This window comes from Lathyrus oleraceus, chromosome 1, assembly GCF_024323335.1.
Source record: "Lathyrus oleraceus cultivar Zhongwan6 chromosome 1, CAAS_Psat_ZW6_1.0, whole genome shotgun sequence".
In the NCBI taxonomy this organism is placed as follows: Eukaryota; Viridiplantae; Streptophyta; class Magnoliopsida; order Fabales; family Fabaceae; genus Lathyrus; species Lathyrus oleraceus.
Genome location: NC_066579.1, coordinates 366,809,631 through 366,834,658, shown reverse-complemented (window position 1 = coordinate 366,834,658; position 25,028 = coordinate 366,809,631). Strand labels below are relative to the sequence as shown.

The 25,028-nt window shown below is 36.3% G+C and overlaps 1 protein-coding gene across 1 annotated transcript in view; it reads right to left on the bottom strand.

Annotated features, from left to right (window-relative positions):
* LOC127107269 (transcription factor bHLH35) overlaps positions 1–23,183 on the bottom strand; it is a 36,052-nt gene extending 12,869 nt beyond the window's left edge. The window contains exons 1-3 of the mRNA XM_051044569.1: positions 23,009–23,183; positions 16,639–16,883; positions 16,288–16,458 (exon numbers count right to left, since the gene is read on the bottom strand). Of these exons, the coding sequence (XP_050900526.1) occupies positions 16,288–16,458; positions 16,639–16,883; positions 23,009–23,183 (591 nt within the window). The remainder of the gene's footprint in view (positions 1–16,287; positions 16,459–16,638; positions 16,884–23,008) is intronic.
* Between the last annotated feature and the right edge of the window lie 1,845 nt (positions 23,184–25,028).

Sequence of the window (25,028 nt, the reverse complement as noted above, 5' to 3'; positions counted from 1 at the left end):
TTAGGATTAGCAGAATTATCATCTTGCTTTATGCCGTGGATGTAAACATCACCTCCATAATTCCACGGAATGGCTTTGCTTGAGGAATACGGTACTGGGCCAGGTACAGTAATAATTAGGGGAGCTACATTGGGCTCAGCAGTAATCATCACAGGCACTCTAGTAGCGGTAATATTCACTGGAACTTTGGATCTAGCAATCACAGATATTTCTTCAATAAGGTTTTCCACCTTAGGAATCTTTTCAAAGAGAATTGTACGATCATCCATCAGCCGTTGAATACCATTCCTTAACTTCAAGCAATCATTGGGTCGGAGTATACAGAGATCGCAATTTTCAGCACAACCTGGAAATAAACCAGCTTGCAATAAATTCTTCTTGATGATCAGGAGAGGAGATGCTAAGTCAGCTACATAAGTAATGTGAGAATTGTCATCCACAACATTAACAGTCTTGTCATGATTAGGCATAGGAGCAGTGATGACATTAGGAGTCTCCGGAGGATCAAATTCAATTTCTCCAGCGTCGATCATATCCTAAATCTTATTCTTCAACAACCAACAATCATTTGTATCATGCCCGGGGCTATCGGAGTGATATGCACACCTGGCATTGGGATTATAACGAGGAGAAGTAGTGTTGGGATTTGCAGGAGGATCTCTGAGGGTAATTAAATTTGCTTTTAGCATACCCTGCGGTGCTTGTGCTAAAGTCATATTGATCTTGGTAAACTGCCTTCTTGGCCTGTCTTGTCTGTGTTGGAAGTTTTGAGATGGCGGTGCTGCAATCGTAACTGCTCCAACAATATGGTCACGATTTTTCTTGTTATGACCCCTTTGACCGTACACAGCATTTGATTCATTCTTCCCCTGATAGGACTTTTTGGTGCTTGCAGAGGTAGCCGCATGTATCTTTCCACTTCGAATGCCGCTTTCAACACGTTCACCCATCAATATAAGTTCAGTGAAACCCGATGAGGAACTTCCCAATAGATGGCTGTAGAATGGGCCAGTCAGTGTACCCATGAACATGTCCACTAATTCTCGATCAGTCATAGGGGGTTTGACTCTGCCAGCCAAGTCTCTCCATTTTTGAGCATATTCTTTGAAGCTTTCTTTAGAGCCCATAGTCATATTCTGCAGCTGTAGCCGAGTAGGCGCTAATTCAGAATTATACTGGTAGTGCTTGTAGAAAGCTGTCGCTAAATCAGTCCAGGTGCGGATGTTAGAGCTCTCGAGCTGATAATACCACTCTAACTGTGTACCAGACAGACTCTCTTGGAAGAAATGGATCCATAGCTTCCTATCAGTGGTATACGGCTGGATCTTTCTCACATAAGCTCTCATATGCATCTGAGGACAAGACGCACCATCATACTTAGTGAAAGCGGGGACCTTGAATTTGCGAGGAATGACCACATCAGAGACCAGACCTAAGCTTTCAAAATCCAGACCGAGCGCCTTCTGACCCTCCATAGCTAGCATACGTTCTTCCAGCAACTTATACTTATCATCCTTCGGAGAGTACTGTTCATTTTCATAATTTTCATAGTCATCCTCAGGGTTGAAGGGATCAACATTCTCATCTTCCGAATCATTTTCTGTCTCATCTTCTTTATCCTTCGGAATTCCAATCTTGACTCCTGGAGCCTGTCCTTTAAGCCTTCTTCCCGGGTTAATGTAACTCACATATATATTGTCTTTCTTCTTCTCGAGCAATAGAGTCTTCAGTTCCTCCTGCCCCTTGGATAAGTTTAAGATCATCTCCTGGAATTGAGCATTCTGAGCCTGGAGATCCTTGACAGTTTGTTCGAGGGCCATTTTTCTGTTTGAGAGGAAGACCGTGAGAACATTGATCCTTTAGAGTACCTGTTATGCAATGTTATGTTATGCTATGCAATGTATGAAATGTTTTCAAGGACTTTTGGAATTTAACTTTGCGTAAACCACCAAAAAGGGGAACTTTTATTAATAATTTCTTTAATCAATGTTCATTACAAGAAAAAATGAAAGCTCAAGTCTCCCAGGGACGGCTTCTTTTTGGGCGGAGATATGCATTGAGACTTCGTTCCTCATTAAGCTGGCTGGTGAGCTCTAATACTTTCTTCCTTTCAGCACAGAACTGAGCTTCAAAAGTATCCCTTTCCTCTCTCAGCTGGATCCAAGATTTCTTCAATTCTTCAACATTGGTAGGCATATCTGGATAAGGAATGATCTGAGGGGTACCTCCTTCAACTTTTGGTTCAACAATCAGAGGTCCGATTGCAAGATATGGCATGATAAGCTCACGAGCTCTGGCGCGTACCCATCTGAGATAAGGTTCCATAGGAATAGAGTTTTTCTGTCCTAAAGTACTTCTTTTCACCATGCCCCAAGCTCGTACAAACCTTTGACGGAGACCTTGAGAATCATTGTCATAGTCAAACACAGTGCCTTGAATAATTATTTCATGTGGACCATCTCTTTGAGCATAACCAAACTGACGTAGGGCTAAAGCAGGATTATAAGTAATACCTCCTCTTATCCCCAGGAGTGGTACGTTAGAGAATTCTCCACAACGGTCAATGATGATAACATTTTCTTTGGGTTGGGGACACCAATGGATGTCTGAATGGGAGAGCGACATTATCCTTTGAGACCATTTCAAATTTTGCTCATTCTTCAAGACTGATTGAGGATGGTGCGAAATAAACCACCTAGATAATAAAGGTACGCAGCACATGAGAGTCCATTGCCTTTTCCTAGTACGAGTGTGAAGGGAATGCAAAATGTCTCCAAGCAAGGTGGGCACAGGGTTATGAGTGAGAAATATCTTAACAACATTCATGTCTATGAATTGATCCGGATTAGGAAATAGCACCAAACCATAGATTAGTAATGCTAGAACATCTTCGAAAGCGTGGACACTCATAGCTTTTAGGAATTCTCGGGCCTTGTTTATCAGAAATTTGGCAAGTAAACCCTTAACTTCACTTCTTGTTACCCAATTAGTTTCAATGTCGGACTTTGTCATGTGTAAATCCGCGGCAACCTCTTCAGACCTCGGAATCTTTTCTAAACCACTGAAAGGTGTTTGATCAAGGATAGGTATCCCAAGCAACCTGGAAAATTCTTCTAATGTGGGTACCAACTGATAATCTGGGAAGGTGAAGCAATGATGTTTAGGATCGAAGAACTGGAATAGAACTCTCATCATATCTTCCTTAAAACCGGTGGTAACTAAATTGAGGAGATAACCATGTTTCTTGATGAACTGAGCATGATAGGGAAGTTCTGACACTAAATCCTTGAGTTGAGGAGAGGTCGCTACAAAATTGATCCGGATGGTCTTCCTGGAAGCCATAGCCTTACAAAACAGAGCAAAGTTAAATCCCTAAGTCCTCGAAATGGTTAGTACAATGCCATGATGTCATGATGTTATGATGTTATGATGTCAAGTAAGTAACAAGCACAAACAAGTCACACCACAGTCATTCCTAGGTTTAAAGGCTTGCATGAGTTCCATAGGTAAGTACCCTCCCCACTGAAGTTTGGTTGGTTTAACCTGTCCTAGAATAGTAACCGGGTTCTAGAAGGATCTCAAATCATTGACCTTTCCTTAAGTCCACTTCAGTGCAACACCAAGCGGTTGTCCAAAATTTCCCTAAAGTCCAATCTCAAAGAGTGTAGTATCGAGTATCAACCAACCCCAGTCGGAACCGAAGTCAGTTATCTCACTACTTTCTAATGGCTAGGATGAGTCAATTAGGGTTCTAAAGGTCTGGTTAATGCTTTGATGACACCACGCAGACGCCAAATTTTTCCTCAAGTAAACATGAGGAACATCAGGACATCCAAAGTGTCACATTAACCATAACCATCATTTTAACCATTCCAGTATACGCCGGACAGTCGCGATGATCTCTTGCTACTTACCTAAGGTACACTAGATCCGGGTGTAGGATCTTTCACTCAAGCATAGAATACCCAAACAATCCCTTAAAAGTAAATCAGACAAAGAAAAAATTCGAAAACATAAGTGATCTTATCTTTAAGGTAACCTCTCTTTTTAGGAGTCCCCAGCAGAGTCGTCAGTTCTGTGATACGGTGAACTGACTTTGTGTTTTTGCTTTGAAAAGCTATGTTGCGGATAGCAAGAGTCACCATCGACTTTTCTTTTATCCAATAAGGAAAGGCGGAAAAGAACAGGAAAAACCTTGATTAGATTTTGAGTTCGGGAGGTACATTATACAAAGGGAAGGTGTTAACACCCTTTGTATCCATGGTTATCCATGGGCTCTTAATTGCTTAACTCACTTATGTTTTCCTTGTTTGAGAAAGTGTTTGAGAAATGTGGTGTGTTTAGAAAATATTTTGAAAGAAGAGTTTAACTTTGTAATGATTCTTGTACTAATGTATACAAAGTGTTTATCTCGTTTGATTTTAAAAGATGTTTAGAAAAATATAACTCGACGATGATTCTGGTGCGAATGTATACCAAGTGGTGATTTTCTAAAAGATGTTTTGAAAAGTGTGAGGTGTGAAAAGTATTTTAAGCTGTGAGCAAGCATTTAAGAGTTATACCTAACCAAGGTCTTTATAGGTATTTCCTATCCTTAGGAGGGTAAAACTGTCCTTACTATTGAGAAGTAAGTAGTCTTATCCTTTGGATGTAAAGGGACATTGTGGGGTTGTCGATTGGTCATTGAAGGCAACATTTGTAAGGATACCTTAGCATTCGAAGAGACGATCATCATTTAATCGTAGGCTACAACGAAGGGTCATCGAGGGACAAAGTCATATATTCGAAGGCAACGTTCGAGGGACAAGGTCATATATTCGAAGGCAACGTTCGAGGGACTATGATTTATCTTGTAGGGACATTGACCTTTTGATCGAAGGGACTATGACTTATCTGTTTAGGGATGATGATGATTTAATCGAAAGGGTCTTCGCTAAGGGTATCCCCACATTCGCGGGACATGACCGTAATATCGTAAGGCAACAAAGAGAGGGTTACCCTAGAGGTGCAAGTGTGGAAATGATTGGATTCAGATATATTATCTTAAATTAATTTATCTAAGTTCGATTATTTATCTTTCCATGCAATCCTATTAGCATACATGTAGACAGTTATATTCACAGTATGGAAAAATTAAAGTGCGAAAAATAAGACTACGCTATTACATGGCTTCGGGATGGGGGGTACATAATTTAAAAGGGGATATAAAATATCTAAATCTTAATTAACGAGTACAAAATTAAAAGGGCATACAAAATAATAAAACGTTCGAGGGACTATGATTTATCTTGTAGGGACATTGACCTTTTGATCGAAGGGACTATGACTTATCTGTTTAGGGATGATGATGATTTAATCAAAAGGGTCTTTGCTAAGGGTATCCCCACATTCGCGGGACATGACCGTAATATCGTAAGGCAATAAAGAGAGGGTTACCTCAGAGGTGCAAGTGTGGAAATGATTGGATTCAGATATATTATCTTGAATTAATTTATCTAAGTTCGATTATTTATCTTTCCATGCAATCCTATTAGCATACATGTAGACAATTATATTCACAGTATGGAAAAATTAAAGTATTTTAATTAATTAAGTGATATATGAAAATTTAATTAATGGGTTTTATTCTAATAATAGAAAAATAGTGGTGAATTAATTATAGTGGAAAGGGAGTAAACATAGTAAAAACACTGAAAAGAGGGAGTAAACATAGTAAAAACACTAAAAAGCTAAAAAATAGGTCCTAGAGGACCGAACCTAGGACCTCTACATTGTAATGAGAGAGGGGAGCTACCAATGAGCCATGTTGATCCATTTCTTTATTTACTCGCCTTCATTAAAATATATATTAATTCTACATGGATTTTTCCATTTTGACACAACACCACCATGCATTTTACAGCTTTCTCTCTTACGGCAAGCTACTTTATTTTTTCGCCTTCATTAAAATATATATTAATTCTACATAGATTTTTCCATTTTGACACAACACCACCATGCATGTTACAACTTTCTCTCTTATGACAAGCTATTTTATTTTTTCTCATGCCGTTTCTTTCATGTGAATACAACAAACCTGTAACTTTATCTTATATCAAACCACACACATAAAATAAGATCATATGTAATCATCATGCAATAATAAAATAGCCATGCACAAATCAAGAAGCTTATATTTTACTCATGTATTAGTTCTTTTTACTGCAAGTGATAATGATAAAACAAACTTTACACATACATGTTAAAGACAACCAAGGATTTATATTATCACCATTATATCATCATCATCATTATTATGTAATAACAACATGTGAAATAAACATAATCATGCTAGAAACAACACTCATATAATAATAATTAAATGACAGATATAATTCTTTAATCATGCAAACAGAATTTCTCCCACATGCTATGACATATCAAGAACAGATGCATACTTGAATAAAGCAATATCAACATCCACCAAACCATGAATACATCATCTCAATATATATATATATATATATATATATATATATATATATATATATATATATATATATATATATATATATATATATATATATATATATATATATATATATATATATATATATATATATATATATATATATATATATATATATATATATATATATATATTAAACCAATATTATTCATGCATGAATTAAGGAGTATTGCAAGGTAATCATGCTGGATGCAAATTCCATAATGAACACTTACCGGGGATTTGATTCTTCTAGCTTGCTCACTGTATGTGTGTTGTTCTTATTCAGGCTATGAGTGCTTTATGGTTGCTTCTCTTTTCCCTGCCCGTGAATCTTCTTGCTTATGCCTTGCCTTGTGTATCTTCTTCTGTTGTATCTCTCCTCTTTTTCGTCCTCCTCCCCCTTTTTCGCTGCAGCCGTATGAAGTATTTATAATGGTGTGGATTAGGGTTTAACCTTGCTAAATATTTGGATCCCTTCCTATACTTTAGGGTTTAACCTTGCTAAATATTTGGATCCCTTCCTATACTTTAGGAGAGTTAGGATTTAACTTGCTAAATATTTGGATCCCTTCCTATACTTTAGGAGAGTTAGGGTTTAACCTTGCTAAATATTTATTAAATACAAATATTATTATAAATAATGAATAAATGGAACATGAGTCACTAAATTATAAAAAATAGTTATTATAATTTAATGAGCTTTAATAATCAAAATTAATTTTAAATTTTAATTATACAATTAAAATTCAAATCTATTTTTATTTATCATTAAATTAAAACTATTATATATATATATATATATATATATATATATATATTATATATATATATATATATATATATATATATATATATATATATATATATATATATATATATATATATATATATATATATATATATATATATATATATATATATTTATTTATATCATACAGATAACCAAAATCATTATTATTTTTTATATCTGTATCACATAATAAATAAATTAAAATTTATAATTTATATGAGAATGTATGCTAATGAATGCCATGCATGAATCAATTTATCAGAAAAATTAACAGGCAAATTTTGGGGTATGACACCACCACGGGCTCTTTTCTCGAACTCCAAGCAACTGGTGCACCACCTAACATAAACACATAGCCTGCTGTGGATTTTCGATCCTCAACATCACTATACCAACTTGAGTCGGTGTAGCCCACTAATTTATAGTGAGCATGAGATGCTGCAGGAGACATTATCGTCAATAACACTTTAGACTTAGATCGAAGAAAATATATCCAAGTAAAACGACTGTAGTCATCAATAAATGTGACAAAATATTTATAGTGAGCATGAGATGCTGCAGGAGACATTCCCCACACATCATTATGAATCATCTCAAAATAAGTGGAGGCACGATGAGCACCTGATGGAAAAGAAAGTGTTTTACTTTTAGCCAATTTGCAAACAGAACATGAAATAGAAGCAGTACAAACATGTTTATTTCCGAACAAACCAGTTTTAAATAAATGAGACAAAACAACAGAATTTGGATGGCCCAATTTTCTATGCCAATCCTCATAAGAGTTCAAAACACTATTACTAGCAAAAGATAAATGACTAGAGCTAAATTGGAGCGGAAACAATCTTCCCGCTTTAGGCCCCTTCGCAATCACCTTCCCCGACACCTGCTCCTGCACAAGACAACCAACACGAGAAAAATTAACATTATAATTGTTATCCACCAATTGACCAAGTGACAATAAGTTGGAAGCAAGTCTGGGTGATACAAGCACGTCACGAAAGTTAGAGTTTATGTCACCAACATCAGTGGTAGTGAGTTTATTACCATCAGCAATTTGAATTTGCTGATTGCCATTATAAGAATGTAAATTGTGCAAGTATTCAGAGGAGCCCGTCATGTGATTGGATGCGCCAGAATCAAGAAACCACGGTTGAGAAACATTAGAAGACTTACTCTGAATTCCCAAGGCTGAAAGAGCAGAATGTACCATTTGTTGAATCATTTCAGGTTGTATAACACCGCCATTAGATGCACCAGTACTGAGAGGACCAACTGTAGAGTTGGTAGTGGCATGGAATGCTTGGGCTGGACGCTGTGCTGGTCGGGGAGGACGCGTGGGACAGTCAAAGATGATATGACCCTGTTGTTTGCAATAGTTGCAAAACTTCTTACTGCAGCTGCGAGCAATATGTCCAAATTGTTTGCAAGAAAAACATTGGACTTGTCGCATATCACGACCCTTTCCTCTGCTCTGAGCAGCATATGCAATTGCCACGGGTTCGGAACTGACAGCATCATGAGACATAACTCCTTGAGTAATCATACGTTGTTCTTCCCTGAGAAGTTCACCAACACAAGTATCCAAAGAAGGAATATGATTCCTATTTAGCAAAGCACCTATGAGAACCTCAAATTCTGAATGAAGTTTCATGAGAAATTGATCTCGCCCACTGGTGTTGTAAACTTCTTGAACAACCGCTAGGGAGGTCTTGGGAACCTTAGCGTGTATAATAGAGGAGTGTTCTGTCCAGAGATTTAGAAAACCAGAATAGTATTCTTGAATAGACAAGTCACCTTGTTTATAGTTGGCTATGTCTAGCTCTAACTGAAACCGTTTTGCCGAATTGTCCTGGTTATAAATGCGCTTCAAATAATTCCATATTTCTTGAGCAGTTGAAAAAGAGCGCAAATTATTGATCATCTGAGGATCAATACTGTTGAGAATCCAAGTGATGATTTGAGCATCTTTAGTTTCCCACACATCTAAAGCAGTTTTCTCCGTCGGTGCCTTAGAAACATCATCTAAGTGAATCCATAATCCCTTTCCTCTAACATACATCTTAAATTGAAATTCCCATGCCGAATAATTTTTGCCGGTAAAATGGAGACAAAAATTATCTCTTTCTTTTTCGGAAGCCATCTAAGTTAGTATGCAACAAGATTCAACCTCACTAATTGATAAATTATTATAATAATAATTCTTATTATAATAATTATTATGATTATAATAATAATCCAGCAACAGTAAACAAACCAAATACTCCACGAACAGTATAGTGTCCACAATCCACAAACAGTGCAACAAGAAGATAACCAAGATAATCCACGAACCGAACAATCCACAATCCACAAACAAAGCAAATGCGATTTTGAAGAAGCGGCAGAATCAAAAGATAATCACGATCAAGAATCTCAAACCAAGAACATCCAAGAACAAAAAAATCAAAATTGCAACCGAAAAAAAACCAAAGACGACCGAGAATCACGATTTGGGAAAAGAATCGCAAAATAAACCGAAGCCATAACCCTAGAATCACGATGAAATCTCCGCGAAACAAATTCCACGTTGATCGATCAGAGACCAATAAACGATGAACAACAAAACTCGATCAGAACCAAAAAATCACAGGTTTGATCTCGAGGCTGATACCACCTAACTCATTATGTCTAAGCTATCTACATTCATCATAGCTCTTAATCTTCTGAACACTTCAACCTAGACCCCCTTTGTCATGATGTCTGCAATCTGATTCTCAGTTCTACAGTGTTCCACATTCATCTTCCCATCTGCTACCTGTTCTCGAAGATAATGGAACCTCATCTCGATGTGCTTGCTTCGACCATGTGCTATCGGATTCTTCGCTAAATTGATTGCTGACATGTTGTCGATCTTCATGGTAATTGCTTCATGACTCTTCGCTGTTATCTCTTTGACCAGATTCACCATCACGTTGCTTGACATGCACAAAGAGAAGTGGCTATGTATTCTGCTTCGTATGACGATAATGCCACCACTGGCTCTTTTCTCAAACTCCAAGCAACTGGTGCACCACCTAACATAAACACATAGCCTGCTGTGGATTTTCGATCCTCAACATCACTATACCAACTTGAGTCGGTGTAACCCACTAATTTGCATTATTTTCCTTCATCAGCTGCAGGAAACAAAATTCCATAATCGAGAGTTCCTTTTAGATACCTTAGTATCCTTTTCGCCACTTCTAGATATGATACCTTTGGCTTCTGCGTGAACCTACTCACCATACCTACACTGTATGCTAAGTCAGGCCTTGTGTGACAAAGGTATCGAAGTGACCCAATAAGTCTTCTGTATTGGGTTAGGTCGACATCATCTTCATCTGAATCTTTCGACAGTTGTAATCTGGGATCAGCTGGAGTCGAAGTTGGGTTGTAATCTTGCATCTCAAATCTCTTGAGAATTTCACCTGCATACCTTCTTTGATGCATCATCAAACCTCTACCACTCTTGTAGAATTCGATGCCAAGGAAATATGAAATGTCACCAAGAGCTTGGAACTAGAAGATAGATATATTTCTAAGGAAGAATGAATTTGTGAAGCGCACAAGTGAACATGGAGTATATGTAAGAAGAAGCAAGAGTGAATTTCTTATACTATGTCTCTATGTCGATGACCTGTTGATAACATGTAGGTACAAGAAGGAGATGGAAGACTTCAAAGGTGATCTCAATAAGGAGTTCGAAATTCTTATTCACTTTGTAACTGCAAAATACCGTGAATACAATGTTATGAACACTCTATTCACCTCATTACAAAATAAGGGTTACTCCCTCTATTTATAGATTTAGGTTAACTTGAACCTCAAACCAAAACCTAAAATAGCTAACGCTACTAAAATAGGCCTAAGTCAAAATTCTGTGTGAAGCAACATGCTTTGACACTTCGACAGACTAACACAACTCAACACACTAAATGGTTCGACACTTCCTTGCTCTGTCGAGAAACCTGCTTCGACACAATGAATTACAATTCAACACACCACCTAAATCATTATGTCTAAGCTATCTACATTCATCATAGCTCTTAATCTTCTAAATACTTCGACCTGAACTCCCTTTGTCATGATGTCTGCAATTTGATTCTCAGTTCTGCAGTGTTCCAGATTCATCTTTCCATCTGCTACCTGCTCTCGAAGATAATGGAACCTCATCTCGATGTGCTTGCTTCGACCATGTGCTATCAGATTCTTCGCTAAATTGATTGCTGACATGTTGTCGATCTTCATGGTAATTGCTTCATGACTCTTCGCTGTTATCTCTTTGACCAGATTCACCATCACGTTGCTTGACATGCACAAAGAGAAGTAGCTATGTATTCTGCTTCGCATGACGATAATGCCACACTGGCTCTTTTCTCGAACTTCAAGCAACTGGTGCACCACCTAACATAAACACATAGCCTGTTGTGGATTTTCGATCCTCAACATCACCACACCAACTTGAGTCGGTGTAGCCCACTAATTTGCATTATTTTCCTTCATCAGCTATAGGAAACAAAATTCCATAGTCGAGAGTTCCTTTTAGATGCCTTAGTATCCTTTTCGCCACTGCTAGATGTGATACCTTTGGCTTCTGCATGAACCTACTCACCATACCTACACTGTATGCTAAGTCAGGCCTTGTGTGACAAAGGTATCGAAGTGACCCAATAAGTCTTTTGTATTGGGTTGGGTCGACATCATCTTCATCTGAGTCTTTCGACAGTTGTAATCTGGGCTCAGCTGGAGTCGAAGTTGGGTTGCAATCTTGCATCTCAAATCTCTTGAGAATTTCACCTACATACCTTATTTGATGCATCATCAAACCTCTACCACTCTTGTAGAATTTGATGCCAAGGAAATATGAAATATCACCCAGATCTGACATTTCGAACTCCTTATTGAGATCACCTTTGAAGTCTTCCATCTCCTTCTTGTACCTACATGTTATCAACAGGCCATCGACATAGAGACGTAGTATAAGCAATTCCCTATTGATTCTTCTTACATATACTCCATGTTCACTTGTGCACTTCACAAATTCATTCTTCCTTAGAAATCTATCTATCTTCTAGTTCCAAGCTCTTGGAGCTTGTTTAACTCCATACAAGGCTTTATGCAGCCTGTACACCTTTCTTTCTTCGCCTTGTTTCACAAACCCAGCTGGTTGTGCAACATAAACTTCTTCTTCTAAGGGTCCATTAAGGAATACACATTTCACATCCATCTGACACATCTGACAATTGTTCATGTTTGCTAGACCAACAACCAACCTGATTGTTTCGATCCTAGCAACAGGTGCAAAAACCCTATCGAAGTTGATTCCTTCTTTCTGAAGAAATCCTTTCGCCACAAGTCTCACTTTATGTCGAGTCACTTCTCTTTTGGGATTCAACTTCACCTTGTATACCCACTTCACATAGATTACCTTCTTGTCTTGGGGCAATTCGACAAGTGACCAAGTGTTGTTGACTTCGATTGACTTCAACTCTTCGTCCATTGCTTTCATCCACTTCGAATATTTCAATGCCTCAGCTGCATTGACAGGTTTGATATCTGCGTAGAAAGCATAATATACCAGCTCACCTTCTTCAATGACCACATCATCTTATGTAATAAAAAATTCTTGCAACCTTGCAGGCACGTGTCTTGTTCTTTGAGGTCTGCTTAGGCCTGCATCACATATGACTTTTTCCTGTCGAACTTCTCTTTCGACTTCACTAGCTGGTTCATCATAAAAGATTCTCACTGAATCTTTCTTTACATTCTCAGTCCAATCCCACTCCTTAAGCTCATCTATGATCACGTCCCTGCTGATCACCACTTGCTTATTCACTGGGTCGAACAACTTGTATCCTCAAGTCGAATGATATCCTATCAGGATCATCTAACTCGACTTGTCATCAAGTTTTCTTCTCAACTGGTCTGGCACATATCTATGTGCTATAGATCCAAACACCCTCATATGACTCAAGCTAGGCTTGACACCAGACCAACATTCTTCTGGCGTGATTCCTTCTAGCTTCTTCATCGGACATCTGTTCAGGATATATGTCGCAGTCGACACAGCTTCTCCCCATAATTATTTGGGTAGATGCTTGCCTTTCAACATACTTCTAACCATATTCATAATGGTTCTATTCTTCCTTTCTGCGACTTTATTCTGCTGTGGAGTGTAGGGTGACACCACCTCATGCACAATCCCTTCTTTCACGCATAATGCATCGAAATCTTTCGACACATATTCTCCACCACCACTAGTTCTCAAAATCTTGATCTTTCGACCGCTCTGTCTTTCGTCCATAGATTTAAACTTGGAAAATACCTTGATCACTTCACTTTTCTTTTGGATCAGGTAAGACCATAGTTTTCGACTAAAATCATCTATGAATATAACAAAGTATTTATTACCTCCAACCGAATCCACCTGGAGAGAGCCACATACATCAGAGTATATGACTTCAAGAATTGCCTTCGACCTGCTTTCTGCATCCTTACTGAAGCTGTTTTTATGCTGCTTCGCCTGCACGCATTCTTCACACACTTCGTTTGGAATGTCGATTTCTGGTAATCCTGAAACCATATTTCTTATCTTCAAATCTCTGATGTCTTTGAAATTGAGATGACCAAGTGTGTAATTCCATATCCATTCATCTCTGCTGGCTGCTGTTGCAAGGCACTTACGCTTAATCACATTAAGCTCAATATTTAAGGTTCTATTCTGAGATATTGGAGCCTTCAAGATCAACCTTCTATTTGAGTCGAGAACTCTCATCATCTTCTCTAAGATCGACACCTTGTAGTTCTTTTCGACCAACTGCCTTATGCTGAGCAAATTACTCTTCATGCCTGGTATGTACAACACATTTGAAATTACTGACCTCTTACAATCTTTACTCATAATCAGAACATCACCAACATCTTCAGCTGCTAGAGTGTTGTCATTTGCAAATTTCACCATATTCTTCATTGAGGGTTTTATGTTGACAAACCAATCTTTTCTTCCAAACATGTGGGATGAGCATCCTGAGTCCAAGTACCACTGGTCCTTGAATCTCTCTTCTTCTCTTGTTGTAACCATCATCAACATCTCTTCTTCTTCATGTTTCACCAGCTTTGCATAAGTTTCTTGATTCTTCTGCTTTTCTGGATAATCACTAGAATATTGACCATACTTCTGACAATTGTAACACTGAATGTGACCCTTGTCTGGCTTTTGACCACCACCTCTTCCTCTACCTGTAACACCACCTCTTTGGTTGCCTTGGTTCCAGGGTTTTCTCTGATTCGACCAATTTCCTTCTTGCTGATTTCGACCAGTCGAATTGTTGTAACCTCCTCTGCCTTTGTTGTCATTCCAACTTCCTTTGCCTTTTCTTTCTTTTGTTGATTGAGCCTGCAAAGCCATATCCTCTTCGACTTTCCTGCAACTCTTTCATCCATTATTTGTTCATGAGATTCAAGCGTCCCTTGAAGCTCTTCCTTTGTCAATTTTGACAAATCTTTCGACTCTTCTATGGCTACTACCACGTGGTCAAACTTTGGAGACAACGACCTCAAGATCTTCCCAACAACAGATATAGATGTCAACACTTCTCCACATACATTGATTTGATTCACCAGTTTCGTAACCTTGGTGAAGAAATCAGTTATGCTTTCATTGTCTTCCATCGGAAGCAATTTATACGTTCTTTTGTGAGTTTGTAACCTCACCTCTTTCACTTTCTCCGCGCCTCCAAACGATTTCTCCAAAATTTTCCATGTTTCTTTCGCCGACTCTGCATCACTAACCTTTTCAAAGTTATCTGCATCAACACACTGATGGATTATAAAGAGAGATTTATAATCTTTCTTCTTCAATTCTTTATGTGCAACCTTTTCTTGATCCGTCACGTTTTCTGTAAGCGTTGCTACTCCTTCCTTCACAAGATCCCAAAGATCTTGATAACAGAACACAATCTTTATCTGCTTGCACCAATTCTCATAATTGTTGTTCTCGAGAATCGGAAGATTTGCTGGAAAATGCCCGTTTGGATGATTCGTTGCCATGGTGATTTTCTTTCCACAAATCGATTAAACCGGAGTTTTTGATACCAAATGTTGAAAATCCCCCAAAACTTATGGAGAATTTCAATCAATCTTGATGAACAAGATTATTATCACCCACACAATAGCAATGAAAAGAAAGAACAATGGAGAAAGAAAGAAAGTAAAGAACGACGAAGGAGAAGAGAAATTAAATTCTGCAGAGTTTCTATCTGTCCACAAACTGTGGAAAACTTCTTATTCACTTTGCAACTGCAAAATAATGTGAATACAATGTTATGAATACTTTATTCACCTCATTACAAAATAAGGATTAGTCCCTCTATTTATAGATTTAGGTTAACTTGGACCTCAAGCCAAAATCAAAAACTATAAAAGTCCAAAATAGCTAACACTACTAAAATAGGCCTAAATCGAAATTCTGTGTGAAACATCATGCTTCGACACTTAGACACACTAACACAACTCAACATATTAGGTGATTCGACACTTCCTTACTCTGTCGAGCAATCTGCTTCAACACACGAAATAATAATTCAATATGATGTATATTCAATTTTTAATATAATATTAAATAGACTCACATCAAATATTATATAACTTAAACATATTTATATTTATAAGGATAATAATCGTCATCTGAATACTTGATTTTGTAGGATTTAATTAATACTAATAATTTTTTTAAAAACTATTCATTCCTTTAACTAAAACATTCTGGTTTAGAGATCTCATGATTGATTACCTTTTTATATATAAAAAGTAAAAAAAAAAATTATTCAGTATTGCTTTAATGGATGCTCCACTTTGTAAAAAGTGGTCTATTGGTTTAGACCCCTCATTCTAGCTGTCATGTTTTATTTGTCTTAAAATTTTGAATTTTATTTTTTGAGTAAAAAAGTGAAACTAAAGGTTAGAATAGATTAATAGAAAGTAACCTAACCTGAATGAAGACTGTCTTCAAAAGTGTGCCAGAAAAACAAGTGATATTGGCAGTGATAATTTTAAGGTTTAAAGATTCAAACACTTCACATAATTTAACCATTGTGTCTGTCCTTTTGCTACATGTCAAGCTCACAACTATTGTATTTTCTCCCATATATGTAACCCTAAGCTGCACTCCACCATATAATTAAAAATCATCATTAATATTTCTTTATATAAGCAATCATAACTATAATCATAATCATACCCCACGTCTAATTTTTTAAAAAATCAATAATTCATAAGAGAGAGGTTATGTTTAATATCTCTCTTTTTAATCTATTTTAACTAATAAGTTGCAAGAGTTAACCTCAAGAAGCTGAATTGGAGAGTTTGTTGAACTGACAGAATCATACAATCGATCTGTTCTCTTCTTCTTCGACCTCAGCAACACTAGAAGCTCTTGATCGAAATCATAATTTTGAGTAATATTATTATTTGGCATTCCAGACTGAAGTTCCATTATCTCAGCTTCAAGATTCTTCTCTTGTTCATGCAAGTGCTCTATGTACTCAAGGTCTGTTTCATGGAATTTAATCACGTGTTGTATTAGCACTTTGGATAAAATAAATGAGTGAATAGCTTTTTTTTAGTACTTATTTTCTTAAAAACCATACAAATGTGATATTTAATTCAAAAAATGAGTGACAAGTACTATACTGCTCCTATATGCTTTGTATTGAGCTTTGATTTTGTGACGTTTGGTGCTTCCCAGAAAGATCCAAGCCGTTCAATTGAATAGGTTGTCAGGTCAATGAGACGGTCATGCGACATCATGTGAACTAATTTAATTGTAACTTGTACTACAATTCATATTCTAATTTCATGACATAATCGAGTTTTATTTAAATTGGTTATCTATTTCAACAGATATTATTATTTGTTAGCATACACATAAAGAATCAAATATGTAATCATAAGGATATTTTTCAACTTAATTATTATTTTGTAGTATTGAGTTCACAGTCAATCTTGATAACATAACAACTTTAAAACTCTTGAATACAAAAAATACAAGTATGAATTTATAATATTATTACTATATTTTATATTAAGTAAAGTTGAACAACAAAAAATATCTTTTATGTTAGCCGAACCACCTTGACTCATTTCGTATAAGAATAGAGAATAACAATTATGTTGATAAAAATTTATGTGAGGATGCTTTCGACGTGGTGGTAGTGGTTTTTCATTGACTGGAGATGGTATTTGTATAAAACGTTAGTACTCTGACGTTAAAATTAGTATAACATATGTATGAAAAACTTTGTAAGTATGAGTTGATTTGTATCTAAATGTGACTCAAGGCCACACTTATATATGAGGGTTCGTTGTAACAATCTCCACATTGTCCTGCGTAGAGTGTGAGTTGTCGTTGGATGAAGATCAACGACTCTGATGGAAGGAGAATTTTTCTCATGTGTGACACTATATGACACATATCTATCTATGCGACATTCATACAAGTTTTCCATTTTTTCAATGTAATGAAGAAGTTAGCTAACCCTTACCACCCTCATGGGTTAGCCTCTTTGATGTAATGGCATAAATTATTTGGAGTATACATGAATTCTTTGAAAAATTAAAAGATAAATTCTTCTTTATCATGACCAACAATTACGACATTCATGAAACACTATGTGAGATCCTAGAAATGGAATTAGAGGAATATATGGATAAGGAGTGTGACTTAGACATATATGAACATAACTTAAAGGCCACCATCCCAATGATTCCTTCATGGCCTAGATGAGAATGGAGGAAGAAGTTGGTGCTCTGGTGACTGACCAAAATGCAAGAATAAGTCCCTAAGTGGTGGTCTTAGAGTCACTTTAATAACGTTTTGAAACATACATGTACGCGGAAATTGACCTCTCTTCTGAGGAATTAAGGTATACAATGATATCTGTAGAGTTTTTTCATTTTTCATACCCTTCTTGCTTCTAGGGATTTTTGGAGAGAGAATTTTGTTTTCTTCTTTTTCATTGTTGGATTTTCTCCAATTTAGGTATATTTTTTCAATCATTTTCTTCTTCATTCACTTTCTCGATGTTAACTATAATGACCCAAGGTAGTTCCTTTTCCCCCATTTTTCATTTATGATTTTTCATTTACACGTACACATAGAGAACTCCAGAAACCCTGATGTAGGAATTCTCTTTATAGAACTTAATAACGTTATTTATAGAACCAAACTAGTAGTAGTCAATCCTGGTGATAAGGAGCCTTATCTCATCCTTATTAATATAAAACGCGTTACGATAGGTTTTGGGAAGTTAAGGTTACTAACCCCAATGTCGTTGATGTTTAAAGTATCACAAATGGCCCTAATGTGCAAGGGTTTATTAGTGATATAGAGTGTCAATACAAATGTAACTTTAGTGTTGAGGAAGTGAAATGGTTTGTGGAGGACAGAACCAAGTGTAAGAATCATCGTCATAATTTTTTGTCTTTGAAGAGTAATAAAGAAATGGTGAAAAAGGTGCCATCACCGAGTTTTGAATTCCCCACAGATGTTGAAGATTGTTTATAGGCGGACATTAAGAATTTAGGAACTCGATCCTACTACAAATATGAAGGCATGTGGGGATGTCCTTAGATTGGAAGTTGAATGTAATTGACATTGTTATGTGAATATGTTGCCATATTGAGGTATGTGACATCCATATGTATGAATACATGTTCTCCTAGATGCGAGATACTTATCCTTTGATGATTTTGAGGTTGAGGTTCTTAATCATATGAATATTTCACATTCTCAACTACGACAAACTAGGCATCTATACAAGGTATTTTTAGTACTAGTGTTAGTGCAAGAAGAGCTTGTATATGTTGTCTTTTGTTCAATGTTCAATGGAATTTATACAAGTTTTCCATTTGTTAAATGTTATGAAGAAGTTAGCTGACCCCAACCACCCTCATGGGTTGGCCTCTTTGGTGTAAGGTCATAAATTATTTGGAGTATACATGGATTCTTTGAAACATTAAAAGATAAATTCTTCTTTATCATGACCATCAATCACGACATTCATGAAACACTATGTGAGATCCTAGAAAGGGCCTTTGAGGAATATTTAGATAAGGAATGTGACTTAGAAATATATGAAGATAACTACATTGACCCTAATTTGCTTCTTCATTCGTTTTCTCGATGTTAACTAGATTAACCCAAGGTAGTTCCTTTTCCCCCTATTTCATTTATGATTTTTCATTTACACGTACACATAGAGAACCCCTGAATTCCAGATGTAGGAATTCGTTTTATAGAACTTAATAATGTTATTTCTAGAACCAAACTATTAGTAGTCAATCCTGGTGAAAGAGCCTTACTCAACCTTATTAATATAAAACGTGTTAGGGTAGGTTTTGGGACGTTAAGCTGATTAACCCTAATGTCATTGATGTTTAAAGTATCATAGATAACCCTAATGTGCAAGGGTTTATTAGTGATATAGAATGTCAAATAAAATGTAACTTTAATGTTGAAGAAGTGAAATGGTTTGTAGAGGAATCAACCAAGTGTAAGAATCATCGTCATAAATTTTTGTCTTTGAAGAGTAATGAAGAAAGGGTGAAAAATGTCTCATTACTGAATTTGGAATTCCCCACCGATGTTGAAGATTGTTTATGGGTGGACATTGAGATCCTGGGAACTCGATCCTACTACAAATCTGAAGACATGTAAGGTTGTCCTAAGATTGGAAGGTGAATACAATCGACATTGTTATATGACTATGTTGCCATATTGAGGTATGTGACATCCATATGTAAGAATATATGCTCTCCTAGATGCGAGTTACTTATCCTTTTGATGATTTTGAAGTTGAGGTTCTTAATCATATGAATATTTCACATTCTCAACTATGATGAACTAGGCATATGTACTACGTTTTTTTAGTACTAGTGTAAGTGCAAAAAGAGCTTGCATATGTTGTCTTTTGTTCTATGTTCAAGGGCGCATTTATACAAGTTTTCCATTTGTTCAATGTAATGAAGAAGTTTGCTAACCCTGACCAACCTCATGGGTTGGCCTCTTTGATGTAAGGTAATAAATTGTTTGGAGTATACATGGATTCTTTGAAAAATTAAAATATAAATTCTTCTTTACTACGACTATCAATTGCGACATTCATGAAACGCTATGTGAGATCCTAGAAAGGGAATTTGAGGAATACGTGGATAATGAATGTGACCTAGACATATATGAAGATAACTCAAAGGCCATCATCCCCAATGGTTCCTTCATGGCCTAGATGATAATTGAGGAAGAAGTTGGTGCTCTGGTGATTGACCAAAATGCAAGGATAAGTCCCCAAGTGGTGGTGTTAGAGTTACTTTGATAATGTTTTGAAACATACATGTACAAGGAAATTGACCTCTCTTATGAGGAATTAAGGTATACAATGATACCTGTAGAGTTTTTTCATTTTTCATACCCTTCTTGCTTCTATGGATTTTTGGAGAAAGAATTTTGTTCTCTTCTTTTTCACTGTTGGTTTTCTCCAATTTAGGTTGATTTGTTCAATCAATTTTCTTCTTCATTCACTTTATCGATGTTAACTACAATGACCTAAGGTAGTTCCTTTCCCCCCTTTTTCATTTATGATTTTTCATTTAGACGTACACGTAGAGAACCCCTGAAACCCTGATGTAGGAATTCTCTTTATAGAACTTAAGAAAATTATTTATAGAACCAAACTAGTATTAGTCAATCCTGGTGATAAGGAGCCTTATCTCATCCTTATTAATATAAAACGTGTTACGATATGTTTTGGGAAGTTAAGCTGACTAACCTCAATGCCGTTGATGTTTAAAGTATCACAAATGACGCTAATGTGCAAGGGTTTATTAGTGATATTGATGCCAATTCAAATGTAACTTTAGTGTTGAGGAAGTGAAATTGTTTGTGTAGGAATGAACCAAGCGTAATAATCATCGTCATAATTTTTTGTCTTAGAAGAGTAATAAAAAAATGGTGAAAAAGGTGTCATCACCGAATTTTGAATTCCCCAGCAAAGTTGAAGATTGTTTATGGGTGGACGTTTAGAGTTTCGAAACTCGATCCTACTACAAATATGAAGACAAGTGGGGTTGTCCTTAGATTGAAAGGTGAATGTCATTGACATTGTTATGTGAATATGTTGCCATATTTAGGTGAAATTTTGGTAGGCAGATACCAGATGTTATACACGATGTTACGACATCAGGATCAGGACATGTCACATGAGAAATAATTGCAGTGTTAAAGAAAATAGCAGGAAATAAATAACACAAGTAAATTGTTAACCCAGTTCAGTGCAAGGTCACCTACATCTGGGGGCATCCAAGCTAGGAAGGAAATCCAATATAATAGTATTATTTTGAAATTCTAACAACTTCTTGTTTTATAACTTCTCACCTAATCACTACCCTTGGAATTTCTATCTAAGACTATCCTAGATATGAGACCCTTCTCACTTCTCTTTAATCACACAACAATGATAACAACTTCTAACAATAAATAGAAGACACACTTCTAAAGAAACAGAATCCACTATTGCTTAAAAGCTTATGAGTGATTCACAATTACAACTCAAAATTAAGTCCAATTCAAGCATCCAAGTGATACTCGAATGACTCACAAAAACAATGAACAAACTAAACCCTAACAAAGACTATCGCATGCGCAACTTCGTCATCTTCTTAGGTTTTGAGTCGTTCTTTAAATAGCACTTGAAAAGCATGGGATTCGGGCTAAAACAAACAACAGATCAAAACAAATCAAATTGCTGCACAATCTTCTACAAAATCAAATAAAATCTTATCTAATGTTTCCTAAAATGTTTTGACATCCTTTCTTAGGAAACAAGGCACAACTGGAACCGATCTTAGTGCTTCTAAAAAAAGCATTATGAGACATAGAATGCATGCATTAAATCAACAAAGAATCTTCACTAATCTCACGCTAAAAACAAATCTTCCAAGAATGTAAAACCACAATACGCCACGATATCGTACAAGCATGTCAAGACATCTTATCCAACATCTTGCTATTTCACTTGTTTTAACAAAATGCTTCCAATCACAAAACACACAACCTAACAATCTCCCCCTTTGGAGTTTTTTTTGGCTAAAACAATATTTGCAAAGTATAACACGAGAACTTCTTCAAAGAAAAACACAATAAACAAACTTGGAATATCTTCAATATACATCAGAGACATTTGCAACAGGACAAGATACAACCAAGCTCCTAGAGTACAACAACATGGATAAATAAACTCTCATCAAAGAGGACTTTCTTCAGAGAAAAACAAATTCTCACAGTCAGGATGTCAAGGCATTTGGTCTGACTTCACAGCAGCACACAAGAACTATTACTAAGAAGCATGTCATCATTAAGCTAGACGAGAAAACACACATGCTCCCCCTAAAAAGCATAACAGAGGCAATAACTGCTCCCCCTCCATTAGTACTCCCCCTTAAGGGGAAAAGGCACATAAGAGCAACAACTACACCACTACCACTACTACTCCCCTGTTTTAGCCAAAAAATGACAAAGACAGGAAAATTATGCATTAGGAAAGTCATTCATTTGAACATATTACAGACCAATAAAAAGGAACGCAAGGCGCAAAATATATCCAGGGCACAACCTAAAAAAACTGAAGTAATAATCAAAACATATCAGATGTCAGAACCGACATATGTTTCTTCATCAGTAGCATCATCTGAATCAACATTCTCATCCTTCTCACCTGATTCTTCTTCCATATCACTAGCCATATTACCATCAATATCCTCCTTAGTTAAAGCTTTGATTAGGCTTTTCAGTCTGATTTTCTTTTCAGTGCAAGTTTTGGATGCGTGGGACATGTTTCCTTGTGAAAAGCCTCTAATGCAAATAAATAAGAGATTCTCTCTTGCAGGCAGTGTCTGAATTGATCAAAATACTAGGCAGCGAGCTTGTAGCGAGCCAGTTTTCTTGTTTTACTTTTTGGACTTTGGATTGGTTGATTTTTCCAGCATTAATTCAAATCAAAGATCAACAAGTAATCATTCTATTACCTAGTTTCAGTTTCTAATTAAAACAGTGGTTTTTTTCAAGGAATTTGTATTAATGGACCCTATAAGTTTCAAGATATGGTGCTCTAGTACTCATTCTTGGCCACTTATTAGTTGTCCTTAGGTTGGAAGGTGAATGTCATCGACATTGTTATGTGAATCTATTGCCATATTGAGGTATGTGACATCCATATGTATGAATCCATGTTCTTCGAGATGCGAGTTACTTATCCTTTTAATGATTTTGAGTTTTAGGTTCTTAATCATATGAATATTTCACATTCTCAACTATGATGAATCATGCATTTATACAAGGTGTTTTAGTACTAGTGTGAGTGCAAGAAGAGCTTGCATATGTTGTATTTTGTTCAATTTTCAAGGGCATTTATACAAGTTTTCCATTTGGTCAATGTACTAAAGAAGTTAGCTGACCCCGACCACCCTCATGGGCTGACCTCTTTGATGTAAGGTCATAAATTATTTGGAGTATACATGGATTCTTTGGAAAATTAAAAGATAAATTCTTCTTTATCATGAGCATCAATCACGATATTCATGAAACACTATGTGAGATCCTAGAAATGGAGTTTGAGGAATACATGGATAAGGATTGTGACTTAGACATCTATGAAGATAACTCAAAGGCCACCATCCCCAATGGTTCCTTCATGACCTAGATGAGAATTGAGTAAGAAGTTGGTGCTCTAGTGACTGACCAAAATGCAAGGACGAGTCCCCAAGTGGCGGTGTTAGAGTCACTTTGATAACATTTTGATACATACATGTACAAGGAAATTGACCTTTCTTCCGAGGAATTAAGGTTAACAATGATACCTGTAGAGTTTTTGCATTTTACATATCCTTCTTGCTTCAAGGGATTTTTGGAGAAATAGTTTTGTTTTCTTCTTTTATGCTATTGGATATTCTCCAATTAAGGTTGATTTGTTCTATAAATTTGCTTCTTCATTCACTTTCTTGATGTTAACTACATTTACCCAAGGTAGTTCTTTTCCCCCCTTTTTCATTTATGATTTTTCATTTACACGCACACATAGAGAACCCATGAGACCCAAATGTAGGAATTCTCTTTATAAAACTTAATAACGTTATTTCTTGAACCAAACTAGTAGTAGTCAATCCTGGTGATAAGGATCCATATCTCATCCTTATTAATATAAAATGTGTTAGGGTAGGTTTTAGGAAGTTAAGTTGACTAACCCTAATGCCGTTGATGTTTAAAGTATCCCAAATGACCTAATATGCAATGATTTATTAGTGATCTAGAATGCCAATTCAAATGTAACTTTATGTTGAGGAAGTGAAATGGTTTGTGGAGGAATGAACCAAGTGTAAGAATCATCATCATAATTTTTTTCTTTGAAGAGTAATAAAGAAATGGTGAAAAGATGTTATTACCGAATATGGAATTCCCCATCGATTTTGAAGATTATTTATGGGTGGGCGTTGAGATCTCTGGAACTCAATCCTACTATAAACATGAAGACATATGGGGTGTCCTTAGATTGGAAGTTGAATGTCATTGACATTGTTGTGTGAATCTGTTGCCATATTGAGGTATGTGACATCCATATGTATGAATACATGTTCTCCTAGATTTGAGTTACTTATCCTTTTGATGATTTTGAGGTTGAGATT